General features: G+C 44.1%; 1 protein-coding gene across 1 annotated transcript in view; it reads right to left on the bottom strand.

Moving 5' to 3' along the window:
- Positions 1-956: 956 nt before the first annotated feature.
- The window catches only part of COG6 (component of oligomeric golgi complex 6), a 181,314-nt gene continuing 154,795 nt past the window's right edge, over positions 957-27,475 (bottom strand). Inside the window, exons 17-19 of the mRNA XM_069758914.1 lie at positions 26,314-26,367; positions 15,936-16,015; positions 957-1,174 (exon numbers count right to left, since the gene is read on the bottom strand). Of these exons, the coding sequence (XP_069615015.1) occupies positions 1,027-1,174; positions 15,936-16,015; positions 26,314-26,367 (282 nt within the window). The 3' untranslated portion in view covers positions 957-1,026. The remainder of the gene's footprint in view (positions 1,175-15,935; positions 16,016-26,313; positions 26,368-27,475) is intronic.

Consider the following 27,475-nt stretch of genomic DNA (forward strand, 5'->3'; position numbering starts at 1 on the left):
CTTTTCATGCATTTACAACCGCACCAGGCGAGCAAAATTTCCCATTTTTTCCTGTTCACGCTCAGATAAGACCCTATAGTGCTCTAAGTCTTCTTTGTCCATTCCTCCATTCATAAGGAAGCTGAAGATGGTGCATAAAACTGGAAATCACCAAAGATGCCCCATACTAAAGTGTATCTATCACCTCCTGCTTTTTCTTGCCTAATCTGTGAACAGCATAATCTAGGAACAGAGACCCCGATTTCAGATATGTGTCACTTACTGTACTGCTTGCTTTAGTTTTGATACAACAGTGATTTTAACAGGAGATTATCAATAGAGGACTAGTAGATCATTGATTTGCAGCTTTCTGCCTATACACAGTGTACACAGAAACCTGCCAATCGGTGCTGGGCGGCGGGATAATACAGAGCTATGCAGTCAACAAACTGCTAGATCCAATGGATAAAAAAGTGATTTTATCAAAACAACAGTAAGCGACAAAATAACACATCACTGGAATTGGGGTCTCCGTCCCTACATCATGTTGCTTTCAGATTGGGTAGAAAATGATAAAACACTGCAGGAGATTATCACTAGAGGGCTAGTAAACCTGCTGCCAAGTAGTCCTCCATATTCATAAGTTCTGTATAACCCCGCCCTCACCACTGGTTGGCAGCTTTCTGTATACACAGTGCATAGGCAGAAAGCAGCCAATCAGTGGTATGGGCGGGGTTATACACAGCTCAGCATTTAGAGAACTGGTAGATCTCTAGCAGAAAAAAAAAAACAGTGATTTCACCAAAACTACAGCAAGCGGCCTAGTAAGTGACACACCGCTGAAATCAGAGTCTCTGTCTCTACATTATACTTCTCCTAGGCTAGGGAAACAAAAACCTGCTGACAGATTCCATTTAAGGATTAGTACATGGTATATATGTTACCTGTGTATAGTAACAGTATGAAAAGGAAGAAGACCCAGCACACATACAATTTATTAAGATCAGACACTATACAATGAGAGGTGACGGAGGAAAGGGGTAGCGTTCAGGAAAGCAGGGTCTGCACTTGTTGTGGAGATCTATGGAGGATGCTGGCGGGCTCCTTATAACTGTTAACAGGATCCATGACAGCGTTGTACAGTTCCATGTAGGCTCTGAACACCAGCTCAGTGGACTGTTTAATTATCTGTTCCCTGAGGAAAAGAAAGAGTTAATATACATGTCTATCTCAAGCCCAATAGTTATATCTGCGCTGTATATTCACCCTAGTTTTGCAGAATGCGCCATCATTGATAGGAATGGAGTCTCTCATACGGAAAACCAGCAAGAACAATACTGCCATCTGCAGGTTACAACCGGGACTACAGTGTGTGTGTATACCGTATATTTATTAATCAGAACTTGAATCTTTTCCCTGCTGTAATTGAAAAATGCTATGTTTAGACCTCCATTAAAGAAGTGCACGTTACAGAGAGTTATGTAACAGGCAGATGTGACCGATTCCATGAAATAGTAAATGTGTAACCTTCAGCTACAAGGGACATGGCGGGACGGAGACCTGCAGCATACCATGAGAAACATTTATATATTATAGATAAAACAGAAATAAATGTGACGCAGACATCACCTACGCCATATGTATGTGTGGGGATGACCCATTATTGCAGTTGCACTTTTTGGCCTAGTTTTTGGTATTTCGCGCCTGTTTTTCATTCTTCCAGTAATCCCCGTCTTTTTTTTAATCTATGTTACGGTATATATGTTTGCCTTTATATTTGCCGCTGGGGGTGCGCTTTAGGGCTTCTAGAGGATTCATCATTTGGGACTTTTCACAAACTTTGGAGCATATGTGCGCCAGTTCTACCCAGGAATGATTTCATGGAAGGCAGAATTTTTGTGACTTTTGCAAAAACCTTTGTTTTTTTTGCACTAAAATTTACAAAACGGTTAAACACAAAAATAAAAACAATTTTTATTTTATTTTTTTAACATCGCGCAAAATTCATGGACCGTGTGCGCCGTTTTGAAGAATGTAGTGCAAAACAGAAAATGGACCCATACATTTTGATTCCGGGGCCAAATGTTTGGTTGCAGCTGACTGCCAGGAGAGGAAGAGGTTCTGCAACAGGGATGCCATTCATGAGAAGGAGCCCGAGCTGTAGCACCAGGCACCACCAAAGGACGGCACTGGTACTGTTACCAATACGATAATCCCACTCTTCTACCTCATGGGGCTTTTGCCTTCTTCTGGATCAAACATAGGATTCCAGGTTGAACTTTATAAACTTGTGTCTTCTTAGAACAAGGATGTAAATGGGGCCGCCCCAGCTCTGCAGCCCTGTCGTAGATGGAGCGGAGGTGCACGTGCTCGGCCTTTGTTCCATTCATGGTGAATGGGACTGCAGGAAATAGTGGGGCTATGTACTCATACAGCAGTACCATAGTCAATGAATGGAGTGGAGGTCCAACATGTGCACCTCTTGTTCAAGACCGGGCTGCAAAGCCACTTCTCGAGTTTGCTGGAGGTCCATGGATAGGTGAGAACTTGTTATTTTCAGAATAACCCTTTAATGGTGTCATTCCTCTTCAGAAGCCGCTGTAGGGTAAACGTACGGCTGACGGCCGCGCTGCAAACATAAGCGCCAATTCATCAAGCAGTTTACGCCAGTTAACTGGTGGAAAACGGGTTGAAACTCTGCAAAAAATTTTGCACTACTTGTAGTGGCGCACATAAATTTAGACTTTTAGCCTTTTGGAGGTTTTTTTTGCTTTTTTTATGCAAGTCCCAGCCATCTCCACCTACTTTTAAAAGTGGAGGAAGCTTCGTCTGGAGGGACACGGCTGAGCGCAGCAAAATTTATGTCCAGAAAGTGGCGTAAATTACAAGGCCAATCCTTGACCAGATTGGTGGCGGCATAACGATTACAGACTTAGGCGCATCTCACATCGCCCAGACTGGCGTATACTACGTGGGCTCTGATGAATGAGTCCGGCTCACAGCCTGATAAAGCCATCACTACACTTCTTCATGCCTTTAAGAGCAGCTAATGTGATCCTTCACGACCGTGCTTTCACTGCTGTATAACGCTATAGATCACTGGAGGAAGCCCCCGCTGCATCGTATCTGTATAATGCTGCCAAATTGCCCCTACTTTACAGCACTTACAATGTGGGAACATTAGCAACTCACAGGCGACTATTTATACCCAACCCAGAAGACCATTTTCTTAGAAATGCTTGACATTAATGCTAGATTTTCGCACTGAGCCCTTGTACTTCCACTATAAAGATGAGGGTAAATGGGGTGGGGGGCGTTTCATACGTGAAATGTAATATTGACCTATAAATACATTAGTCTGGAGCGCTAGGCTTCCTCCAATGTGTCAATGACAATGACCCAGCAAGGATATCCAGATTGTGATGAAGTATCAGGGTGACTAGACCAAAAAAACCTTGTTTTTTTAATTGACTAGGCCCTGTTCACATCAATTTATGGCCCAAAAAGGGTAAAAATGAGGACACCCTCATCTTAGAGAAGCTGATTTATTCAATCGTATCATGCTTTAAGTAGGTGGAGGCAACTGAATCAAACATGACCTGTCTCCTCTCAAGTGCGCCGTGCTGCCATTTTCATCGCTGGGGGTATCAAAGTCACCCAAATATTCAGACACTATTCTAATGCTTACATTTGCTTTAAAGGGAAATTACACTTTTTTGGTCATATTTTTAGCTCTATATCTAATGCGTACCAACCGCAAAGAAACAGAAGAGTAAAGATGCGAATTAATAAGACCCTCAATTCAAGCAAAAGTCAGATATAATCTCAACTTTATCAAAAAGTCTGAACTTTGTGGAGTCATTGTCTGACTCTGGAGAAGACGGGCATGTAGAATCCCATACACATTAATGGAGTGGGGGGAGCTGTGCATTATTAGGAGACCATCACTCCAGCTGGATCTATAGCAGTCTAATGCTTACCGCAAATCGTAATCTATTAATGTTCATGTCCTGTAACAACACAGGTAAAAAACATTAACAAAGATGTTGTGTATCCACTGGAAATATACCACCTAAAATGTGAGACACAACCAAAGGAGTTTTCACATTGTAAATTTTATTTCAATAATACAGAACATTAAAAGGGGAAAATTCCACAAGTGGAATAAAAGCATCAGGGGGGGGTGGGATATGTAATTACATGGACAGATTCTAAGCTGATGATGTAAAAGGTGAACTAAACATATGATGATGATATAGTGATATAAATTACCTATAGAATAAATATTGAGCTAATGGCGCATTAGAATAGTAAAGAATAGCAAGTTTAAGAACAATTGACTGATGCAGGTAAAGTGCATCGGTGCAGGTAGATATAGCTATGTAACAAATGGTTCATTAATGTATCAGGAGAGAAAAGTAGTATAAAATAGGCAGATACTTGATGGATGTATAGTAAATCCAGTAGGACAAATAGATTGTACAAATATATATGTTATTAACATCCGCGGTAAAGAGCAAGATTCATAGATCTACTTATGTGGCTATAAGATAGCCGTCTGTTTGTCTGTCACGAAAATCCCGCGTCGCTGATTGGTCGCGGCCAGCCGGTCGCGACCAATCAGCGACGGGCACAGTCCTGCCGCGAATTCGCCCTTCCCTACTCCCCTCCAGTCAGTGCCCCCATTGCGGTTTAGCAGTCCGTTACCACTGCTATTAACCCTGTGTGACCAACTTTTTACTATTGATGCTGCCTATGCAGCATCAATAGTAAAAAGATCTAATGTTAAAAATAATAAAATAAAAAATCATTATATTCTCACCTTCCGGCGCCGCTCCTGCTCCTCGCGACGCTCCGGTCCCAAGAATGCATTGTGGCAATGACCGGAGATGACGTAGCAGTCTCGCGAGATGATGACGTAGCGGTCTCGCGAGACCGGTACATGATCATGGGTTATTGCCACAATACATTCTTGGGACCGGAGCGTCGCGAGGAGCATCGCTAAACGCCTGGGCTTGATCCAGGGGCCGCCGGAAGGTGAGTATATAACTATTTTTTATTTAAAATTCTTTTTTTTTTTTTAACAGGGATATGGTGCCCACAGTGCTATATACTACGTGGGCTGTGCTATATACTACGTGGCTGTGCAATATACTACGTGGGCTGTGCAATATACTACGTGGCTGTGCTATATACTACATGGCTGTGTTATATACTACGTGCGCAGTGCTATATACTACGTGGGATGTGTTATATACTGCGTGGGCTGTGCTATTATATACTGCGTGGGCTGTGCTATATACTACTATACATATTCTAGAATACCCGATGCGTTCGAATGAGACCACCATCTAGTGTGTGTGTGTGTGTGTGTGTGTGTGTGTGTGTGTGTGTGTGTGTGTGTGTGTGTGTGTATGTATGTATATATATATATATATACACACATACATACACACACGGTAGATATAGCCACAATAAAGCAGGTATAGAAAACAATTACCAATTACATCACTGGAGATCTATACAGAAACAGTGATTGCACAGCAGATCAAACTATAGCAGGACAATTGTAAAGTGCTACGGCATATGGATAACAAGAGTATACCAAACCCCACATGTGAGCGCCCTGCATCTGCCCGACGCGCGTTTCGCCTGAGCTTTGACTCCCTCGTAGTTTGATCTGCTGTGTAATTACTGTTGCTGTATAAATCTCCAGTGATGTAATTCTTCTCCATACCTACTTTATTGTGGCTACATCTATATACTATTTGTAGCTCTATCCGTTCTTGCACAGTCACATTATTTGACGTTACAGCCACATAGGTAGATATATGAATCTTGATCTTAACTGCGAATGTTAATAACATCTTGATATATTTGTACAATGTATTTTATCCTACTGGATTTACTATACATCCATCAACTATTTGCCTATTTTATACTACTTTTCTCTCCTGATACATTAATGAACCATTTGTTACATAGCTATATCTACCTGCACCGATGCACTTTACCTGCATCAGTCAATTGTTCTTAAACTTGCTATTCTTTACTATTCTAATGCGCCATTAGCTCAATATTTATTCTATAGGTAATTTATATCACTATATCATCATTTGTTTGGTTCACCTTTTACATCAAGAGCTTAGAATCTGTCCATGTAATTACATATCCCACCCCCCCCTGATGTTTTTATTCCACTTGTGGAATTTTCCCCTTTTAATGTTCTGTATTATTGAAATACAATGTACAATATTATAAAAAATCCTCTGGTTGTGGATCACATTTTAGTTCACGTTCTTTAAGTCACAGTAACCTTCCAGCTTTTTCTGGAAGACTCAACAATGACGCTACAAGTCTCCAAATACTTCATACCAGACAACGATAGAAAAAAAAAAAAAGAGCCAAGAACGCCCCAAAGAGTTTATAGCTAAACCACCTCTACCACCGACACTAATGTTTCAATGCAAAACACCAGACTGAAAATATAGACAATGAGTCGGAGGAGGCATTAGGCGGTATTATGGGGAAAGTTCCAAGAACTAAAACGGCATAAAAGAACATAACAGCTCAATTATGGAACAATAATGTACATCACCTGCGCTTTGTGCAGTAAAAAGACAGAATGTGAGCTTTGGCACAAATGTCTGAAGTTGGTTTCTGGGTTTAAATGCCTGACACGTAGCTCAGTAAATCCTCCACAACACCGCAGCGCCCAAACTTTGCAGGTACTAGAGCTGGCTTATATGGGAAGCCGTGATGTCGGAGAGTGGAGCGCTAGTTCTGTGTGATGGTGGGCTCACTGACAGCTGATACTGGGCATGTCTGCCAAGTGAAGAGCAAAAAGAATCACATCATCATGGACCTCCACAGAGGTGATTAGTTTGTGGCTGCCTGACCAGAGCCCAGCAAACTTCTTACTACCTGCGACATTGCCCTGCGACATTGCTCTGCCCCGCAACATCCAGTATGTCATCCCGCAAGGTAACCACGGCACACCGTCACAAGTAATAGGAGGTCCACAAGGCTCCAGTCTGGCGGCACAGACTACAGATGTGGCCGATGGACCAGCATTCATCAAATCTTTTTGTTCAGTTCTAAAAGTGAATAAATAAAAGGTCACATCCATAGCATACATTACCTAACTGGAGCACGTGGTGCCTCCCTGTATGCACAACCATAGGCCCTTTACTTTATTTATATAGCGCCAACATATTCTGGAGGAGGAGTGGGAGGAGAATGGAGCATCTGGGGGAAACCCAAGCCATCAGGGAGAATATATAAGGCTACGTTCACATTTGCGTTGTGCGCTGCTGCGTCGGTGACGCAACGCCCAACGCAAACAAGAACGCATGCAAAACGCATAGTTTTGCGACGCATGCGTCCTTTTTATGCCGGATTTTGGACGCAAAAAAAAAAAGCATCTTGCTGCGTCCTCTGCGCCCTAACGCTTGCGGCAAAAAAGACGCATGCATCGCAAAACGCATGCAAACGTAGCCTAAACCCCACGCAGATGTTGCTTTTGATCAGATTCAAAGCTTGGATGGCAGAGCTGCAAGGCAACAATGGTAATCCCTGAGTCACTGGTGGGCCATTCTGGGGCCCCCGGATACCTAAGGAGGAGAACAGCACAGTAATAGGTCATCTGATGGGATGAGAATCTGCCATAAATGTCCCACAATGAAATAGGAGGCATAAAGCGGCACAGTATGTCCTCACAGTCTTGTCCAAGAGCAAGAGGTAAGCAGAAAAACAAAAGGTCTGTGCCATTGTCAACACTACTTGTACAATTTACTAGTCGGTAAGGGTACCGTCACACAGTGAAATTTTGATCGCTACGACGGCACGATTCGTGACGTTCGAGCGATATATCTGTGACGTTCGAGCGATATCGCAATGTCTGACACGCTCCTGCGATCAGGGACCCCGCTGAGAATCGTACGTCGTAGCAGATCGTTTGAAACTTTCTTTCGTCGTCTAGTGTCCCGCTGTGGCGGCATGATTGCATGGTGTAACATATATCGTATACGATGTGCGCATAGTAACCAACGGCTTCTACATCGCACATACGTCATGAAATTATCGCTCCAGCGTCGTAGATTGCAAAGTGTGACAGCAGTCTACGACGCTGGAGCGATATTGTTACGACGCTGGAGCGTCACGGATCGTACCGTCGTAGCGATGAAAATTGCACTGTGTGACGGTACGCTAAGTCTGAGAGACATAATGAGGTCAAACTATGGATTACAACGATTAATTGCAGGGCTACCAGGGCATAACTATGTGTGTGGCATCTGTAAATGGGCCCCTGGGTGGATTTAACCCTTTCACCGATGCCATCTCTCTTTTGATGGCAGGCAGTGCATGTCTTCAGTCTATTGTGCAGTAGGGGAGACATATCCTAAGAATGGGCTAGAGCTAAGATCAGAGAAGGCTTTGATTGAGGCCACTAAGGCTCCGATTGCCAAAGCCCATGATTAAATCCGGTCGCAGGACACCAATCAAGTCAGTCCTGAAGACCTCCAAAATTCAGCAAGCCAAAATTAGAGCACATGGTTTTTGTGACTGCAGCCTGTATGATGGAGACATAGATTGAAGTAGCGAAAAAGGGGCTCTCTCATGCTTCATCCTAAGGATCGCACAGCACGTGGTTCTTGAAATTTGCAAAACATAAAAAAAATGTTCATTATTTTTGTCTTTACCGGTTTAGCAACTTCTTAGCTTTTTAGAGCAAAAAAAAAGGTCACATGCTAGCTAAAATGCTACACAGTGTGCGCCAACATATCTGGTGTACTAAGCATCACTCTGGGGGGAGACTGGAGAACATCTGCAGGGAAATTAGCCACTTCAGAAAAAGTCACAATCGAAGAATCAGCCAAAAACCATCCTGTATATATAAATTATTCAGGAATTTATATGTAGCGCCCAAACTACACCGATCTACCATGAGCGCAACTGCAAAGAATCACAGAAGTCGCTTTTGAAACTACTTGTGGGGCTGTAAGTATTTTTTTTTGTACAAAATTATAGGAGAAAAAATATGACTAAATGCAAAAATGAAGTGACATTATATTCTAAAATCCATTTAATATATTTATGTTGTCAGCACAGCAGTTCCTTCCAGCAGCTCAAAACTCAGGAGAGAAATGTACGTTCTTCAGACGTGAAGAAGCATCTTCCATACAAGTCTGCGAGTCCTATATATATATATATATATATATATATATATATATATATATATATATATATATATATATATCCTATAGGGTGAGGAGGAGTGAAATTACCCAGCTGTAATGCGGAGCACTCTTCCCTCCAGCTGCGCTGTTATACACCAGCGATTATCCTTTGAACAATGCTTTTATACCGTACATGTCTTTATTTCCCAGCAGATCAACTGGCGATGCCCATTAAGCCACGCCGAGCCATTCATTCCATTAACGCTGCCGAGTACGCGAGATCCAAAGGCTGCAGCCACAGAGTGGGCTCCATGTTTTACTCGCTGGGGCAAGAAGACGAAAGAAAATGATAATAATAATAATAATTATTGAGTTAAGGGAAATTGAACCCCTCATTTATGGTGAGAAGTCAATATGTCACGTTATCCACCTGCTATAATGCACATTTTCCCAGGCACAGGATTCAGCTTGAGCTTCTGGCCCCATAATAGTATACAGGTCCTTCTCAAAAAATTAGCATATAGTGTTAAATTTCATTATTTACCATAATGTAATGATTACAATTAAACTTTCATATATTATAGATTCATTATCCACCAACTGAAATTTGTCAGGTCTTTTATTGTTTTAATACTGATGATTTTGGCATACAACTCCTGATAACCCAAAAAACCTGTCTCAATAAATTAGCATATTTCACCCATCCAATCAAATAAAAGTGTTTTTTAATAACAAACAAAAAAAACCATCAAATAATAATGTTCAGTTATGCACTCAATACTTGGTCGGGAATCCTTTGGCAGAAATGACTGCTTCAATGCGGCGTGGCATGGAGGCAATCAGCCTGTGACACTGCTGAGAGGTTATGGAGGCCCAGGATGCTTCAATAGCGGCCTTAAGCTCATCCAGAGTGTTGGGTCTTGCGTCTCTCAACTTTCTCTTCACAATATCCCACAGATTCTCTATGGGGTTCAGGTCAGGAGAGTTGGCAGGCCAATTGAGCACAGTAATACCATGGTCAGTAAACCATTTACCAGTGGTTTTGGCACTGTGAGCAGGTGCCAGGTCGTGCTGAAAAATGAAATCTTCATCTCCATAAAGCATTTCAGCCGATGGAAGCATGAAGTGCTCCAAAATCTCCTGATAGCTAGCTGCATTGACCCTGCCCTTGATGAAACACAGTGGACCAACACCAGCAGCTGACATGGCACCCCACACCATCACTGACTGTGGGTACTTGACACTGGACTTCAGGCATTTTGGCATTTCCTTCTCCCCAGTCTTCCTCCAGACTCTGGCACCTTGATTTCCGAATGACATGCAAAATTTGCTTTCATCAGAAAAAAGTACTTGGGACCACTTAGCAACAGTCCAGTGCTGCTTCTCTGTAGCCCAGGTCAGGCGCCTCTGCCGCTGTTTATGGTTCAAAAGTGGCTTTACCTGGGGAATGCGGCACCTGTAGCCCATTTCCTGCACACGCCTGTGCACGGTGGCTCTGGATGTTTCCACACCAGACTCAGTCCACTGCTTCCTCAGGTTCCCCAAGGTCTGGAATCGGTCCTTCTCCACAATCTTCCTCAGGGTCCGGTCTCCTCTTCTCGTTGTACAGCGTTTTCTGCCACATTGTTTCCTTCCAACAGACTTACCATTGAGGTGCCTTGATACAGCACTCTGGGAACAGCCTATTTGTTGAGAAATTTCTTTCTGGGTCTTACCCTCTTGCTTGAGGGTGTCAATGATGGCCTTCTTGACATCTGTCAGGTCGCTAGTCTTACCCATGATGGGGGTTTTGAGTAATGAACCAGGCAGGGAGTTTATAAAAGCCTCAGGTATCTTTTGCATGTGTTTAGAGTTAATTAGTTGATTCAGAAGATTAGGGTAATAGGTCGTTTAGAGAACCTTTTCTTGATATGCTAATTTATTGAGACAGGTTTTTTGGGTTATCAGGAGTTGTATGCCAAAATCATCAGTATTAAAACAATAAAAGACCTGACAAATTTCAGTTGGTGGATAATGAATCTATAATATATGAAAGTTTAATTGTAATCATTACATTATGGTAAATAATGAAATTTAACACTATATGCTAATTTTTTGAGAAGGACCTGTAAATAGCCCTCGTTATACCAATAGTCCTACTAGATAATAGAAGACTTTCTAAAGAAACACTATCCGTATGGCTTCTCTAGCAACACAATACTTTATTCAAAGGAAACCCTGGTCAATACAAGAAGCAACAGTTTATTGTAATTATTCCTTATAGAGGTTTAGTTGTAGTCACTTGTTATGTTGTTCTATTTACGTTGCCGACAGTCCACTCCAGTGCTGGTGGTCGCACATGCTCAGTAGCTCAGTCCGGCCAGTAAGTCGTTGCACTAGACGTGGCTCCTTCTCATATCACTGACCACAAAGTAAAAACCTCCACGCTGTCTATCGAGACACTGGAGAAATCTTTATGAATGCTTTTTCTTTTTTTTTTTTTTGTACATACAAAAGACTTCGCAACTAATGGAGTCACAATCTTCTACATGCGACGATATACTTGTGTGAAACAAGAGAATAGCTGCACACAGCGGAATAGTCTCCGTCTCTAAAGGACCCAATGGACATTAAATTTGTCCGACTCACAGATTTTGGTGGCACCGGCCGACCATCCTGAGTGTGGGGGGCGTCCCGACTGTTCCCCCACACATGGACTCGGGGAGAAATGGGTTACCGTATGTAGTTCGCATTGAAACATCCAATCCTTTTTTTGTGCGTTAGGCCAGTCTCACACGTCCAGATAATTCCGGTACCAGAGAAAACGGTACCGGAGTTATCCGTGTGCTCACGTAGGGGATCCGTGTGATGTCCGTGAGTACGTTTTTAGGGTCCGTGTGCTGTACGTGTGTCCGTGTATTGCAACAATTTTTACAATTTTAACCCTATGACAGGAAAAATGCACACGGACGGCACACGGATGGCACACGGATGGCATCCGTGTGCGGTACGTGTTTACATGGACCCATTGACTTTAATGGGTCCGTGTAATCCGTGCGCTCCCACGAACACTGACATGTCTCCGTGTTTTGCAAATGGACACACGGTCCGTGAAAACACCCTGATATGTGCAGAGACACATTTATTTTAATGTGTCTACGTGAGTCAGTGTCTCCGGTACGTGAGGAAACTGTCACCACACGTACCGGAGCCACTGACGTGTGAAACCGGCCTTAGATAAGCTGCAGGCGGAGACGTCCGGCAGTAGCTTACTCCTCTCTCCCCATAGAGAATACATGAACGGCAGTAGCTTACTCCTCTCTCCCCATAGAGAATACATGAACGGCAGTAGCTTACTCCTCTCTCCCCATAGAGAATACATGAACGGCAGTAGCTTACTCCTCTCTCCCCATAGAGAATACATAAACGGCAGTAGCTTACTCCTCTCTCCCCAAAGAGAATACATGAACGGCAGTAGCTTACTCCTCTCTCCCCATAGAGAATACATGAACGGCAGTAGCTTACTCCTCTCTCCCCATAGAGAATACATGAACGGCAGTAGCTTACTCCTCTCTCCCCATAGAGAATACATGAACGGCAGTAGCTTACTCCTCTCTCCCCATAGAGAATACATGAACGGCAGTAGCTTACTCCTCTCTCCCCATAGAGAATACATGAACGGCAGTAGCTTACTCCTCTCTCCCCATAGAGAATACATGAACGGCAGTAGCTTACTCCTCTCTCCCCATAGAGAATACATGAACGGCAGTAGCGTACTCCTCTCTCCCCATGGAGAATACATGAACGGCAGTAGCTTACTCCTCTCTCCCCATAGAGAATACATGAACGGCAGTAGCTTACTCCTCTCTCCCCATAGAGAATACATGAACGGCAGTAGCTTACTCCTCTCTCCCCATAGAGAATACATGAACGGCAGTAGCTTACTCCTCTCTCCCCATAGAGAATACATGAACGGCAGTAGCTTACTCCTCTCTCCCCATAGAGAATACATGAACGGCAGTAGCTTACTCCTCTCTCCCCATAGAGAATACATGAACGGCAGTAGCTTACTCCTCTCTCCCCATGGAGAATACATGAACGGCAGTAGCGTACTCCTCTCTCCCCATGGAGAATACATGAACTGCAGTAGCTAACTTCTCTCTCCCCATAGAGAATACATGAACGGCAGTAGCTTACTCCTCTCTCCCCATAGAGAATACATGAACGGCAGTAGCTTACTCCTCTCTCCCCATAGAGAATACATGAACGGCAGTAGCTTACTCCTCTCTCCCCATAGAGAATACATGAACGGCAGTAGCTTACTCCTCTCTCCCCATAGAGAATACATGAACGGCAGTAGCTTACTCATCTCTCCCCATAGAGAATACATGAACGGCAGTAGCTTACTCCTCTCTCCCCATAGAGAATACATGAAAGGCAGTAGGTTACTCCTCTCTCCACATAGAGAATACATGAACGGCAGTAGCTTACTCCTCTCTCCCCATAGAGAATACATGAACGGCAGTAGCTTACTCCTCTCTCCCCATAGAGAATACATGAACGGCAGTAGCTTACTCCTCTCTCCCCATAGAGAATACATGAACTGCAGTAGCTTACTCCTCTCTCCCCATAGAGAATACATGAACGGCAGTAGCTTACTCCTCTCTCCCCATAGAGAATACATGAACGGCAGTAGCTTACTCCTCTCTCCCCATAGAGAATACATGAACGGCAGTAGCTTACTCCTCTCTCCACATAGAGAATACATGAACGGCAGTAGCTTACTCCTCTCTCCCCATAGAGAATACATGAACGGCAGTAGCTTACTCCTCTCTCCCCTTAGAGAATACATGAACTGCAGTAGCTTACTCCTCTCTCCCCATAGAGAATACATGAACGGCAGTAGCTTACTCCTCTCTCCCCATAGAGAATACATGAACGGCAGTAGCTTACTCCTCTCTCCCCATAGAGAATACATGAACGGCAGTAGCTTACTCCTCTCTCCCCATAGAGAATACATGAACGGCAGTAGCTTACTCCTCTCTCCCCATAGAGAATACATGAACGGCAGTAGCTTACTCCTCTCTCCCCATAGAGAATACATGAACGGCAGTAGCGTACTCCTCTCTCCCCATGGAGAATACATGAACGGCAGTAGCTAACTTCTCTCTCCCCATAGAGAATACATGAACGGCAGTAGCTTACTCCTCTCTCCCCATAGAGAATACATGAACTGCAGTAGCTTACTCCTCTCTCCCCATAGAGAATACATGAACGGCAGTAGCTTACTCCTCTCTCCACATAGAGAATACATGAACGGCAGTAGCTTATTCCTCTCTCCCCATGGAGAATACATGAACGGCAGTAGCTAACTTCTCTCTCCCCATAGAGAATACATGAACGGCAGTAGCTTACTCCTCTCTCCCCATAAAGAATACATGAACGGCAGTAGCTTACTCCTCTCTCCCCATAGAGAATACATGAAAGGCAGTAGGTTACTCCTCTCTCCACATAGAGAATACATGAACGGCAGTAGCTTACTCCTCTCTCCCCATAGAGAATACATGAACGGCAGTAGCTTACTCCTCTCTCCCCATAGAGAATACATGAACGGCAGTAGCTTACTCCTCTCTCCCCATAGAGAATACATGAACGGCAGCAGCTTACTCCTCTCTCCCCATAGAGAATACATGAACGGCAGTAGCTAACTCCTCTCTCCCCATAGAGAATACATGAACGGCAGTAGCTTGCTCCTCTCTCCCCATAGAGAATACATGAACGGCAGTAGCTTACTCCTCTCTCCCCATAGAGAATACATGAACGGCAGTAGCTTACTCCTCTCTCCCCATAAAGAATACATGAACGGCAGTAGCCTACTCCTCTCTCCCCATAGAGAATACATGAACGGCAGTAGCTTACTCCTCTCTCCCCATAGAGAATACATGAACGTTCCTTTGCCTAATGATTGCTCACCTGCTGTATGCCATTGTTGGGTGTACTCACTTTTGATGGCACTTTATCAGGGACACCTAAGGGTCCACTTAGAGGCATTGAATGAACTCTTATCGGCTTCATACAATCCTATGTGTGGTCGTTGAATGATATGTTTAGACAGGTCGTCCAGAACACTATGAGCACAGAGTGATTGTTCCGTGCCTATAAAATGTATCACGTTATCGGCAACACAGCACCAGGTTACACAGAATAACGTGCTGCCGAGAATGATGATTTTAAAGCCAGCATGAAAGATCCAAGCACCTGATGATTTGTTCATTCGTTGGGTGATTGCCGGCCTGTTTATACAAGGGTTATTCTAATGAGAGCTTGTTCCTGAATATTAGTTCATTTAAGGGGACCTTAACACAAGACACTATTATGCTACACGTGCATTCATTACATCGCATGATTGTTTGCACTCTACAGTTTATACATATGGCTTCATTGTCATCACTTACAATATTATTATTTGCCTTTTTGGTATTTCTCCCTCCGTATGGTTCCCTACGATGGGGCAGGTGTGGAGCTGACAGGTCTCGGGGGGTTTGATCCTGTTATTAGGCCTCCACCATTGTCACCCGCGCTTTTATTCCTTCACTCTCTCCATTTTGCAATAATTCGACATTTTAGGGCATAAGTTTATTTCATTTTGGCTTACTAAAGGATATTGTAATTTTTGTTACATGTTGTGGATAGATTTTTTCCTTTGTGTTTGGAAGTATATCCATATTCGTCATTGTCATTTTCACCATAACCTTATAAATTATAGAATAATGACGTATAAAGTGAAAAGTCACTTACTTTACGGTGGCACTTAGGAAGAAATTCAGCTGTGGCATTTGCAGATTGTCAGGGCCCGCCAAATACCGATCGAACTGAACCTATAGACAAGAAATACTGTAAGTGGAAAGTTACTGATCGCTTACATTGCCGCAGTAGTGCAGCACGTTTCGGCAAAATGTAGAAAACTTTTTCTTAAAGGGAACCTGCTTGCACAGAATGACTGTTCAAACCAAGCACAGAGCAGCCAGTCAGTTTCAGTGGACCTGCTTGTTTTCCACCTATCTCCGTCCTTCCCTGGCTCTATAAAGCCAGGGCTATCAATCAAAGAACACAACGAGTGCCGATAAAGGGAATACAACTAGGTGTGAAGGTGAACGGTTGGGCACAGAGAGACTGTGTCAGCACATAATGACTGTTCAAACCAAGCAAACTACCTGTAAAGCATAGCTACACTTTCACAAACAGGACAACACTGCAGGACTCTGGACTCGAGTGGCAGATTATATAAAAAGCACTACAAGGAATAAGAAGAGTCAGCCATGGAATCAAGGTCTTTGTCACTACTTTATTCTGCCCTGGGAGAAGGCAGCTCAAAGCTGCTGACAGATTCCTTAGAAGACAACGTGAAGAATCCCAAGCTAAACGGATTCTGGGAAGAGGTGTGTGACTCCAGGAATTCAAAGAAATGAGATAAAGCTCCTGCGGCCCCTCGACGTGCTCCGGGCAGAATGAAGCCACACATGGTGACATAGTTCACAGTCCCAGCTTTCTTCTCGCCTCCCTGTGTTTGTGACATAATTATAGAGACAGCAGACGAGAGGCTGGCGGTTACCACTACAGAAGTGACATATGGCGCTGGCACCAGCTCCTGCGTCTAGCCGGTATGTATATCCTTCTATGTCAGAGAGAGACGGTCACGGTCCAGCCATGTCTGCCTCGCCAGAGACCAAAAAGTCACAGTGTCACATCTGTACACCCCTCCCCATCTCCCACCTTTTATTACTGAGGGGCATTAATAATAGCTGGCAGGCATCTTGCCAGTAGGTGGCTGCTCGTACAATGCCGCCATTTATATCCTGGTATACTTATCATTATGCTGTGGCTACAAAATAGGACATGTCCCCTGCTAAATATAACAGGCCCCCAAATAGTCACACAAAGTTGAATTTAAGTTCATACACGTTACAAACTGAATAACACAAAGCCTACAAGGAATGCCAAGCAGGTCCCCACGTAAAGTGACTATTCAAGTGCTACTCACAATTACAATATCATCACAATGTTCATTTATTTCAGTTCTTCACTACAAAAAGTGAAACTCGTATTATATAGAGTCATTACAGAGTGATCTATTTCAAGTGTTTATTTCTGTTAATGTTGATGATTCTGGCTTACAGCCAATGAAAACCCAAAAGTCATTATCTCAGTAAATTAGAATAATTAACAAAAGACTCCTGCAAAGGTTTTGTAAGAGTTTAAAAAGATCCCTTAGTCTGTTTCAGTAGGCTCCACAATCATGGAGAAGACTGCTGACTTGATAAATGTCTAGCAGGCAGTCATTGACACACTCCACAAGGAGGGAAAGCCACAAAAGGTCATTGCTAAAGATGGTGGCTGTTGAGAGTGCTGTATCCAATCATATTAATGGAAAGTTGAGTGGAAGGAAAAAGTGTGGTAAAAAAAGGTGCACAAGCAACCGGGATAACCGCAGCCTTGAAAGGATTGATAGGAAAAGGCCATTCAAAAATTTGGGGGAGATTTACAAGGAGTGGACTGCTGCTGGAGTCATTGCTTCACGAGCCATCACACACAGACGTATCCAGGACATGGGCTACAAGTGTCGGATTCCTTGTGTCAAGCCACTCATGACCAATAGACAACGCCAGAAGCGTCTTATCTGGGCCAAGGAGGAAAAGAACTGGGCTGTTGCTCAGTGGTCCAAGGTGTTGTTTTCAGATGAAAGTAAATTTTGCATTTCATTTGGAAATCAAGGTCTCAGAGTCTGGAGGAAGAGTGGAGAGGCCACAATCCAAGCTGCTTGAGGTCTAGTGTGAAGTTTCCACAATCAGTGATGGTTTGGGGAGCCATGTCATCTGCTGGTGTAGGTTCACTGTGTTTTATCAAGACCAAAATCAGCGCAGCCGTCTACCCGGAAAGTTTAGAGCACTTCATGCTTCCCTCTGCCGACAAGCTTTTTGGAGATGGAAATGTCATTCTCCAGCAGGACTTGGCACCTGTCCACACTGCCAAAAGTACCAATACTTGGTTTAAGAACAACAGTGTCACTGTGCTTGATTTGCCAGCAAACTCGCCTGACCATAACCACATAGAGAATCTATGGGGCATTATTAAGAGGAAGATGAGAGATACCAGACCCAACAATGCAGATGAGCTGAAGGCTGCTATCAAAGCAACCTGGGCTTCCATAACACCTCAGCAGTGCCACAGGCTGATCACCTCCATGCCACGCCTGTTGTGAATTCTGTGGCTGAGTTCACTTCTGTGGTCACAAGTGGTATTGCAGTCTCTGGGCTTCCTCCCTCAGGTGTTTTGGTGAGCTCGTTGGCTGCCTTGCTATTTAGCTCCACCTGAGTCTGTCTTCCTTGCTCCTTGTCAATGTTCCAGTGTTGGATCTGAGCTACTGCATCTTTCCTTGGGCCTGCTGCTCTGCTAGATAAGTGCTTCTAGTTTGTTTTCTGTTTTTTCTGTCCAGCTTGTTATTATCTTTTGCTGGAAGCTCTGAGAAGCAAAGGGGTGCACCGCCGTGCTGTTAGTTCGGCACGGTGGGTCTTTTTGCCCCTTTGCGTGGTTTTCGTTTTAGGGTTTTTTGTAGACTGCATAGTTCTCTTTGCTATCCTCGCTCTGTCTAGAATATCGGGCCTCACTTTGCTGAATCTATTTCATTCCTACGTTTGTCTTTTCATCTTGCTAACAGTCATTATATGTGGGGGCTGCCTATTCCTTTGGGGTATTTCTCTGAGGTAAGTCAGGCTTGTATTTCTATCTTCAGGCTAGTCAGCTCCTCAGGCAGTGCCGAGTTGCATAGGTAGTGGATAGGCGCAATCCACTGCTGCTTCCAGTTGTGTGAGGATAGATCAGGTACTGCAGTCTACAGAGATTCCACGTCTCAGAGCTCGTCCTATTGTTTTGGGTTATTGCCAGATCTTTGTATGTGCGCTGATTACTGCACGCTGTGTTGCCTGATTGCCAGCCATAACAGTACAAGGAGCCATTCAATGATTTCCAATAGAGGGAAAAAAGAAATCCTGACATCATTTTTTTTTCTTAGCTCTGTCTTCAGTCTTTTTTTTCCCCTAGACTTTAGAGTGCTTCAGGACACAGCTGTGGACATGGATATTCAGGCTCTGTGCTCCTCAATGGATAATCTCGTTGTAAATGTACAAAAGATTCAAGATACTATTGATCAGAAATCGATGCTAGAACCAAGAATTCCGATTCCTGATTTGTTTTTTGGTGACAGAACTAAGTTCCTGAGCTTCAGAAATAATTGTAAGCTATTTTTGGCCTTGAAACCTCATTCTTCTGGTAATCCTATTCAACAGGTTTTGATTATTATTTCTTTTTTGCGCGGCGACCCACAGGACTGGGCGTTTTCTCTTGCACCAGGAGATTCTGCATTGAGTAATGTTGATGCATTTTTCCAGGCGCTGGGATTGCTTTACGATGAGCCTAATTCAGTGGATCAAGCTGAGAAAAATCTGCTGGCTTTATGCCAGGGTCAGGATGATGTAGAAGTATATTGTCAGAAATTTAGAAAATGGTCAGTACTCACTCTGTGGAATGAATCTGCACTAGCGGCTTTGTTCAGAAAGGGTCTCTCTGAAGCTCTTAAGGATGTAATGGTGGGATTTCCTATGCCTGCTGGTTTGAATGAGTCTATGTCCTTGGCCATTCAGATCGGTCGTCGCTTGCGCGAGCGTAAATCTGTGCACCATCTGGCGGTATTGTCTGAGAGTAAACCTGAGCCTATGCAGTGCGACAGGACTATGACTAAAGTAGAACGGCACGAACACAGACGTCTGAACAGACTGTGTTTCTATTGTGGTGATTCTACTCATGCTATTTCTAATTGTCCTAAACGCACTAGGCGGTTCGATAGCTCTGCCGTTATTGGTACTGTACAGTCCAAATTCCTTTTGTCCATTACCTTAATGTGCTCTTTGTCATCATATTCTGTCATGGCGTTTGTGGATTCAGGCGCTGCCCTGAATCTGATGGATTTGGATTATGCTAAACGTTGTGGATTTTTCTTGGAGCCTTTGCGGTGTCCTATTCCGTTGAGAGGAATTGATGCTACACCTCTGGCCAAGAATAAGCCTCAGTACTGGGCCCAGCTGACCATGTGCATGGCTCCTGCACATCAGGAAGTTATTCGCTTTTTGGTACTGCATAATTTGCATGATGTGGTCGTGTTGGGGTTGCCATGGCTACAAACCCATAATCCAGTATTGGATTGGAACTCTATGTCGGTAACCAGCTGGGGTTGTCAGGGAGTACATGGTGATGTTCCATTTTTGTCTATTTCGTCATCCATTCCTTCTGACATCCCAGAGTTCTTGTCGGACTTTCAGGATGTATTTGAAGAGTCCAAGTCTGATGCCCTTCCTCCGCATAGGAATTGTGATTGTGCTATCGATTTGATTCCTGGTAGTAAATTCCCTAAGGGTCGTTTATTTAATTTGTCCGTACCTGAACACACCGCTATGCGCAGTTATGTGAAGGAGTCCCTGGAGAAGGGACATATTCGCCCATCGTCGTCACCATTGGGAGCAGGGTTCTTTTTTGTAGCCAAGAAGGATGGTTCGCTAAGACCGTGTATTGATTACCGCCTTCTTAATAAGATCACTGTTAAGTTTCAGTATCCCTTGCCATTGATTTCTGACTTGTTTGCTCGGATTAAGGGGGCTAGTTGGTTTACTAAGATTGATCTTCGTGGTGCGTATAATCTGGTGAGAATCAGGCAGGGAGATGAATGGAAAACGGCATTTAATACGCCCGAGGGTCATTTTGAGTATCTGGTGATGCCGTTCGGACTTGCCAATGCTCCATCTGTTTTTCAGTCTTTTATGCATGACATTTTCCGTGAGTATCTGGATAAATTCTTGATTGTTTACTTGGATGACATTTTGATCTTCTCAGATGATTGGGAGTCTCATGTGAAGCAAGTCAGAATGGTTTTCCAGGTACTGCGTGCTAATTCCTTGTTCGTGAAGGGATCAAAGTGTCTCTTCGGTGTGCAGAAAGTTTCATTTTTGGGGTTCATCTTTTCCCCTTCTACTATCGAGATGGATCCGGTTAAGGTTCAGGCCATCCAGGATTGGACTCAGCCGACATCTCTAAAAAGTTTGCAGAAATTCCTGGGCTTTGCTAATTTTTATCGTCGCTTCATCTGTAATTTTTCTAGCATTGCCAGACCATTGACCGATTTGACCAAGAAGGGTGCTGATTTGGTTAATTGGTCTTCTGCTGCCGTGGAAGCTTTTCAGGAGTTGAAGCGTCGTTTTTGCTGTGCCCCTGTGTTGTGTCAACCTGATGTTTCTCTTCCGTTCCAGGTCGAGGTTGATGCTTCTGAGATTGGTGCAGGGGCGGTTTTGTCACAGAGAGGTTCTGGTTGCTCAGTGTTCAAACCATGTGCTTTCTTTTCCAGGAAATTTTCTGCTGCTGAGCGTAATTATGATGTGGGCAACCGAGAGTTGCTGGCCATGAAGTGGGCATTCGAGGAGTGGCGTCATTGGCTTGAGGGTGCTAAGCATCGCGTGGTGGTTTTGACTGATCATAAGAACCTTACTTATCTTGAGTCTGCCAAGCGCTTGAATCCTAGACAGGCCCGTTGGTCGTTGTTTTTTGCTCGTTTTGATTTTGTGATTTCATACCTTCCGGGCTCTAAAAATGTGAAGGCGGATGCTCTGTCTAGGAGTTTTGTGCCCGACTCTCCGGGGTTATCTGAGCCGGCGAGTATCCTCAAGGAAGGAGTCATTGTGTCTGCCATCTCCCCTGATTTGCGGAGAGTGTTGCAGAAATTTCAGGCTAATAAACCTGATCGTTGTCCGGCCGAGAAACTGTTCGTCCCTGATAGGTGGACTAGTAAAGTTATCTCTGAACTTCATTGTTCGGTGCTGGCCGGTCATCCAGGAATCTTTGGTACCAGGGAGTTGGTTGCTAGATCCTTCTGGTGGCCATCTCTGTCACGGGATGTGCGTGCTTTTGTGCAGTCCTGTGGAATTTGTGCTAGGGCTAAGCCCTGCTGTTCACGTGCCAGTGGGTTGCTTTTGCCCTTGCCGGTCCCGAAGAGGCCTTGGACACATATTTCGATGGATTTCATTTCTGACCTTCCCGTTTCTCAAAAGATGTCTGTCATTTGGGTGGTCTGTGATCGCTTTTCTAAAATGGTCCATCTGGTGCCCTTGGTTAAATTGCCTTCCTCCTCTGATTTGGTGCCTTTGTTCTTCCAGCATGTGGTTCGTTTACATGGCATTCCTGAGAATATTGTTTCTGACAGAGGTTCCCAGTTTGTCTCGAGGTTCTGGCGAGCCTTTTGTGGTAGGATGGGCATTGACCTATCTTTTTCCTCGGCCTTCCATCCTCAGACTAATGGCCAGACCGAACGAACCAATCAGACCTTGGAAACATATCTGAGATGTTTTGTTTCCGCTGACCAGGATGATTGGGTGTCATTTTTGCCGTTGGCTGAGTTCGCCCTTAATAATCGGGCCAGCTCGGCTACCTTGGTCTCTTCATTTTTCTGCAATTCTGGGTTCCATCCTCGTTTCTCTTCAGGACAGGTTGAGTCTTCGGACTGTCCTGGTGTGGATAATGTGGTGGACAGGTTGCAGCAGATCTGGACTCAGGTAGTGGACAATTTGACCTTGTCCCAGGAGAAGGCTCAGCTTTTCGCTAATCGCAGACGCCGTGTGGGACCCCGACTTCGTGTTGGGGATCTGGTTTGGTTATCTTCTCGTCATATACCTATGAAGGTTTCCTCTCCTAAATTTAAACCTCGTTTTATTGGTCCGTATAGGATTTCTGAGATTCTCAATCCGGTGTCTTTTCGTCTGACCCTCCCAGACTCCTTTTCCATACATAATGTATTCCATAGGTCGTTGTTGAGGAGATACGTGGCACCTATGGTTCCATCTGTGGAGCCTCCTGCCCCTGTTTTGGTGGAGGGGGAATTGGAGTATATTGTGGAGAAGATTTTGGATTCTCGTGTCTCTAGACGGAAACTCCAGTATCTGGTCAAATGGAAGGGTTATGCTCAGGAAGATAATTCCTGGGTTTTTGCCTCTGATGTCCATGCCCCAGATCTTGTTCGTGCCTTTCATGTGGCTCATCCTGGTCGGCCTGGGGGTTCTGGTGAGGGTTCGGTGACCCCTCCTCAAGGGGGGGGTACTGTTGTGAATTCTGTGGCTGAGTTCACTTCTGTGGTCACAAGTGGTATTGCAGTCTCTGGGCTTCCTCCCTCAGGTGTTTTGGTGAGCTCGTTGGCTGCCTTGCTATTTAGCTCCACCTGAGTCTGTCTTCCTTGCTCCTTGTCAATGTTCCAGTGTTGGATCTGAGCTACTGCATCTTTCCTTGGGCCTGCTGCTCTGCTAGATAAGTGCTTCTAGTTTGTTTTCTGTTTTTTCTGTCCAGCTTGTTATTATCTTTTGCTGGAAGCTCTGAGAAGCAAAGGGGTGCACCGCCGTGCTGTTAGTTCGGCACGGTGGGTCTTTTTGCCCCTTTGCGTGGTTTTCGTTTTAGGGTTTTTTGTAGACTGCATAGTTCTCTTTGCTATCCTCGCTCTGTCTAGAATATCGGGCCTCACTTTGCTGAATCTATTTCATTCCTACGTTTGTCTTTTCATCTTGCTAACAGTCATTATATGTGGGGGCTGCCTATTCCTTTGGGGTATTTCTCTGAGGTAAGTCAGGCTTGTATTTCTATCTTCAGGCTAGTCAGCTCCTCAGGCAGTGCCGAGTTGCATGGTAGTGGATAGGCGCAATCCACTGCTGCTTCCAGTTGTGTGAGGATAGATCAGGTACTGCAGTCTACAGAGATTCCACGTCTCAGAGCTCGTCCTATTGTTTTGGGTTATTGCCAGATCTCTGTATGTGCGCTGATTACTGCACGCTGTGTTGCCTGATTGCCAGCCATAACACACGCCGCATTGATGCAGTAATTGATGCAAAGGATTCCCGACCAAGTATTGAGTGCATTTACTGAATATACATGTCAGTAGGGCAACATTTAGGATTTAAAAAATAATTTTTCAAGCTGGTGTTATAAAGTATTCTAATTTACTGAGATAATGACTTTTAGGTTTTCATTGGCTGTAGGCCATAATCATCAACATTAACAGAAATAAACACTTGAAATAGATCACTCTGTAATGACTATAACATATATATACATATATATATATATATATATATATATATATATATATATATATATACACACACACACACACACACACACACACACACACACACACACACACACACACACACATATATATCAGTTTAACTTTTTGTATTGAAGAACTGAAATATACTAACTTTTAGATGATATTCTAATTTAGTGAGAAGCACTTGTATGTTCTGTGTTATTAAATGGTAACTAAACTTTTACCTACTTTTTGATATGTTAAGTACAATTGATCAGTGGGGGATGGGGTCCTGAGAGCCCCATGATCTCGCCCACCAAAGGGCAGCAGTGCTTATATAGAATCAGCCACCAAGTATTTGCTGCCCCATCGTTGAGACCCCGATGGCAGCGCTGGGTCCTATACTGGGCTGCAGTTGTGATAAACTACCGTTTCATCTGCTGCAGCTCTGCTAGTCCTCTCAATGACGAGCTCCTGATATTCTTGAGCTCTGGCTATTTGGAGAACAAGCAAAGCTTCAGAAGATAAAACAGTGATCATCAAGTCTGCAGCAAGGAGCCCAGTAAGCGACACAATGTTGTAATCAGGGTTTTCTATTCCTATTTTATTTTGCCCCCAACGTGGGTACAATAAATTCGATTTCAATTAACTTATGCTCAAAAGTGGGCAGAGCGATGTGGGGCTAAACTCAACATCTGTATACCGCTCTGCACGCACTACAGAATTAGCTGAGCACTTGAGAGATCGGTGGAGGCTTCAGAACTAGAGCCAATCATCGGTAAGTAATGAGGACTACAACTGTGTAAATTACTGAAAAGTTTAGGTGCACTCTACCAGGACTGACAGGTCATTTCTTGCTATAATGATCATGTTCATAAGCCAAGTGACTAGTCATTATTGGGGGACATTGTGGCTGTCACAGCTATGGGCACGATGCATCACTGATCAGGGTGCGAGAAGGTGGTACATGCCATAAGGATTTGCTGTTTGGTGCCCTTTGCCACCTTTCACACCGCACAATTTCCAAGGGCTGCAGTAAATCTTAAAGGGATTGTCGAGTCATAGTAAATTGATGCCCTATTTAAAGGAAAGGTCACTAATATCAGATTGGTTGAGGGTCAATACCCCCACTGATCAGCTCTTAAAAGCTCCAGCTGGATGTAAAAAGATGGAACGAAACTGCACAGTGCAGCAACAATCAATGTGTAGTTGCCGCTGTGGAGTACTGCAGAACAGCTCTTATTTTTAGAAATGTAGCTGTTGTCGTACCTGCTCTGCAGCATCAGGGAGAGGCCACAGTACACTTATTATTGCTGTATTTTACATCTCCAAGTATTTACATTCAGCTGCAGCCGGACTTGTTTCCACTAATCTGTGGGGGTGCCGGATGTTGGTCCCCGGAGATTCAATACTAATGTCCTGTCATCAATATATTATGACTGGACAACCCCTTGAAAACTTTTCGGAAGTTATTGGGGAAATGTATAATCTGATATAAGGCCCTGGGACCAAAGACTATTTTGCATCACAGGTCTAGATATGCAAATAGCCTCTTCAGAGAAGTCAAGCCAGACACTACATTTGCAAACGCGTGTTACGGCGTGTTTGCCCCTCATCAGTACAAAGCAAGAGATCTGATTTGACAGCCTTACAGGCCTCCAACAGGGATCCTTGTGGAGAATACCACTTTCAAATCACACATCCTGTTTTGCACTGATGAGGGGAAAAGATGTGTCTTCAAATGGTGTGTCTGGTTTGGCTTCTTAGCCCAAGTCTAAGTTTTAGGATTACTAACCCCTACCCCACCAATAGGTGGCGCTGGAGTTCAAGTCCTCTTCCGCTCTAGAGAGGCTATTTAAAAATGTAAAATCCCAGAAAGTATTGCATGGCCTTTAAGTCTCCTTACAGTGACAGTCCTTTCCATAACGAGAAACGTTACCATCAGACAGGTCACATTTACATTGTGAATATATATTTGGGTAACAAAACATTAACCGTGTAGTGCTTTACCATTGCGGCCTTCAGTGAGACTGCATCCATACTGGGCAGGTTTGATAGTGGTCCCTGTAAGAGAATGATATGTAGTAAAAGAGGTTAATACAACCAGGTCATCGATGGAAATCGTATATGAAAAGGTCTAATTTCATCACGTACATACTGTATATGTCAATGGGAGAGAGGGTCATCCATCATTAAGGTGTCGCTTCACTTTCCAGAACGTCTGGCTGTCTAGTTTGGCAAGTTGCAGGGACGCAAGACTTGAAGTTCACCACGTTATAAAAGACTAGATGGTGGCCAGATTCTAACGCATCGGGTATTCTACAATATGTATGTAGTTTATTTATGAAGATTTGAGAATAATGCAATGAATACACAGGATTCGGCCGGCTGGGTGTGACCAATTAGCGAAGCGTGGTTCAAATCCCGCGCCAATTCGCGGCCGGACTGCGCCTGTTGCCAGTGAAGCCAGGGCCAGCTGCAGGTTTTTGAGGGCCCACGCAGCATGCAACTCAGCCCACGCAGCATGCAACTCAGCCCACGCAGCATGCAACTCAGCCCACGCAGCATGCAACTCAGCCCACGCAGCATGCAACTCAGCCCACGCAGCATGCAACTCAGCCCACGCAGCATGCAACTCAGCCCACGTAATATATAACACAGCCCACATAGTGTATAACACAGCCCACGTAATATATAGCAATGTGGGCACCATATCCCTGTTAAAAAAAGAATTAAAATAAAAAATAGTTATATACTCACCTTCCAGTGGCCTCCGGATCCGGCCCAGGCCCTTAACGATGCTCCTCGCGTTGCTCCATTCCCAGTAATGCCTTGCGGCAATAACCCGTGATGATGTAGCGGTCTCACGAGACCGCTACGTCATCATGAGTCATTGCCGCAATGCATTCTTGGGACCGGAGCGTCGCGAGGAGCAGGAAAGGCTGCCGCGGATGCCGGAAGGTGAGAATATATATTTTTTTTTTTTATTATTATTTTTAACCCCTTTACCCCCAAGGGTGGTTTGCACGTTAATGACCGGGCCAATTTTTACAATTCTGACCACTGTTCCTTTATGAGGTTATAACTCTGGAACGCTTCAATGGATCCTGGTGATTCTGACATTGTTTTCTCGTGACATATTGTACTTCATGACAATGGTAAAAATTATTTG

The sequence above is a fragment of the Ranitomeya imitator genome, chromosome 3 (genome assembly GCF_032444005.1).
Source record: "Ranitomeya imitator isolate aRanImi1 chromosome 3, aRanImi1.pri, whole genome shotgun sequence".
NCBI lineage: Eukaryota > Metazoa > Chordata > Amphibia > Anura > Dendrobatidae > Ranitomeya > Ranitomeya imitator.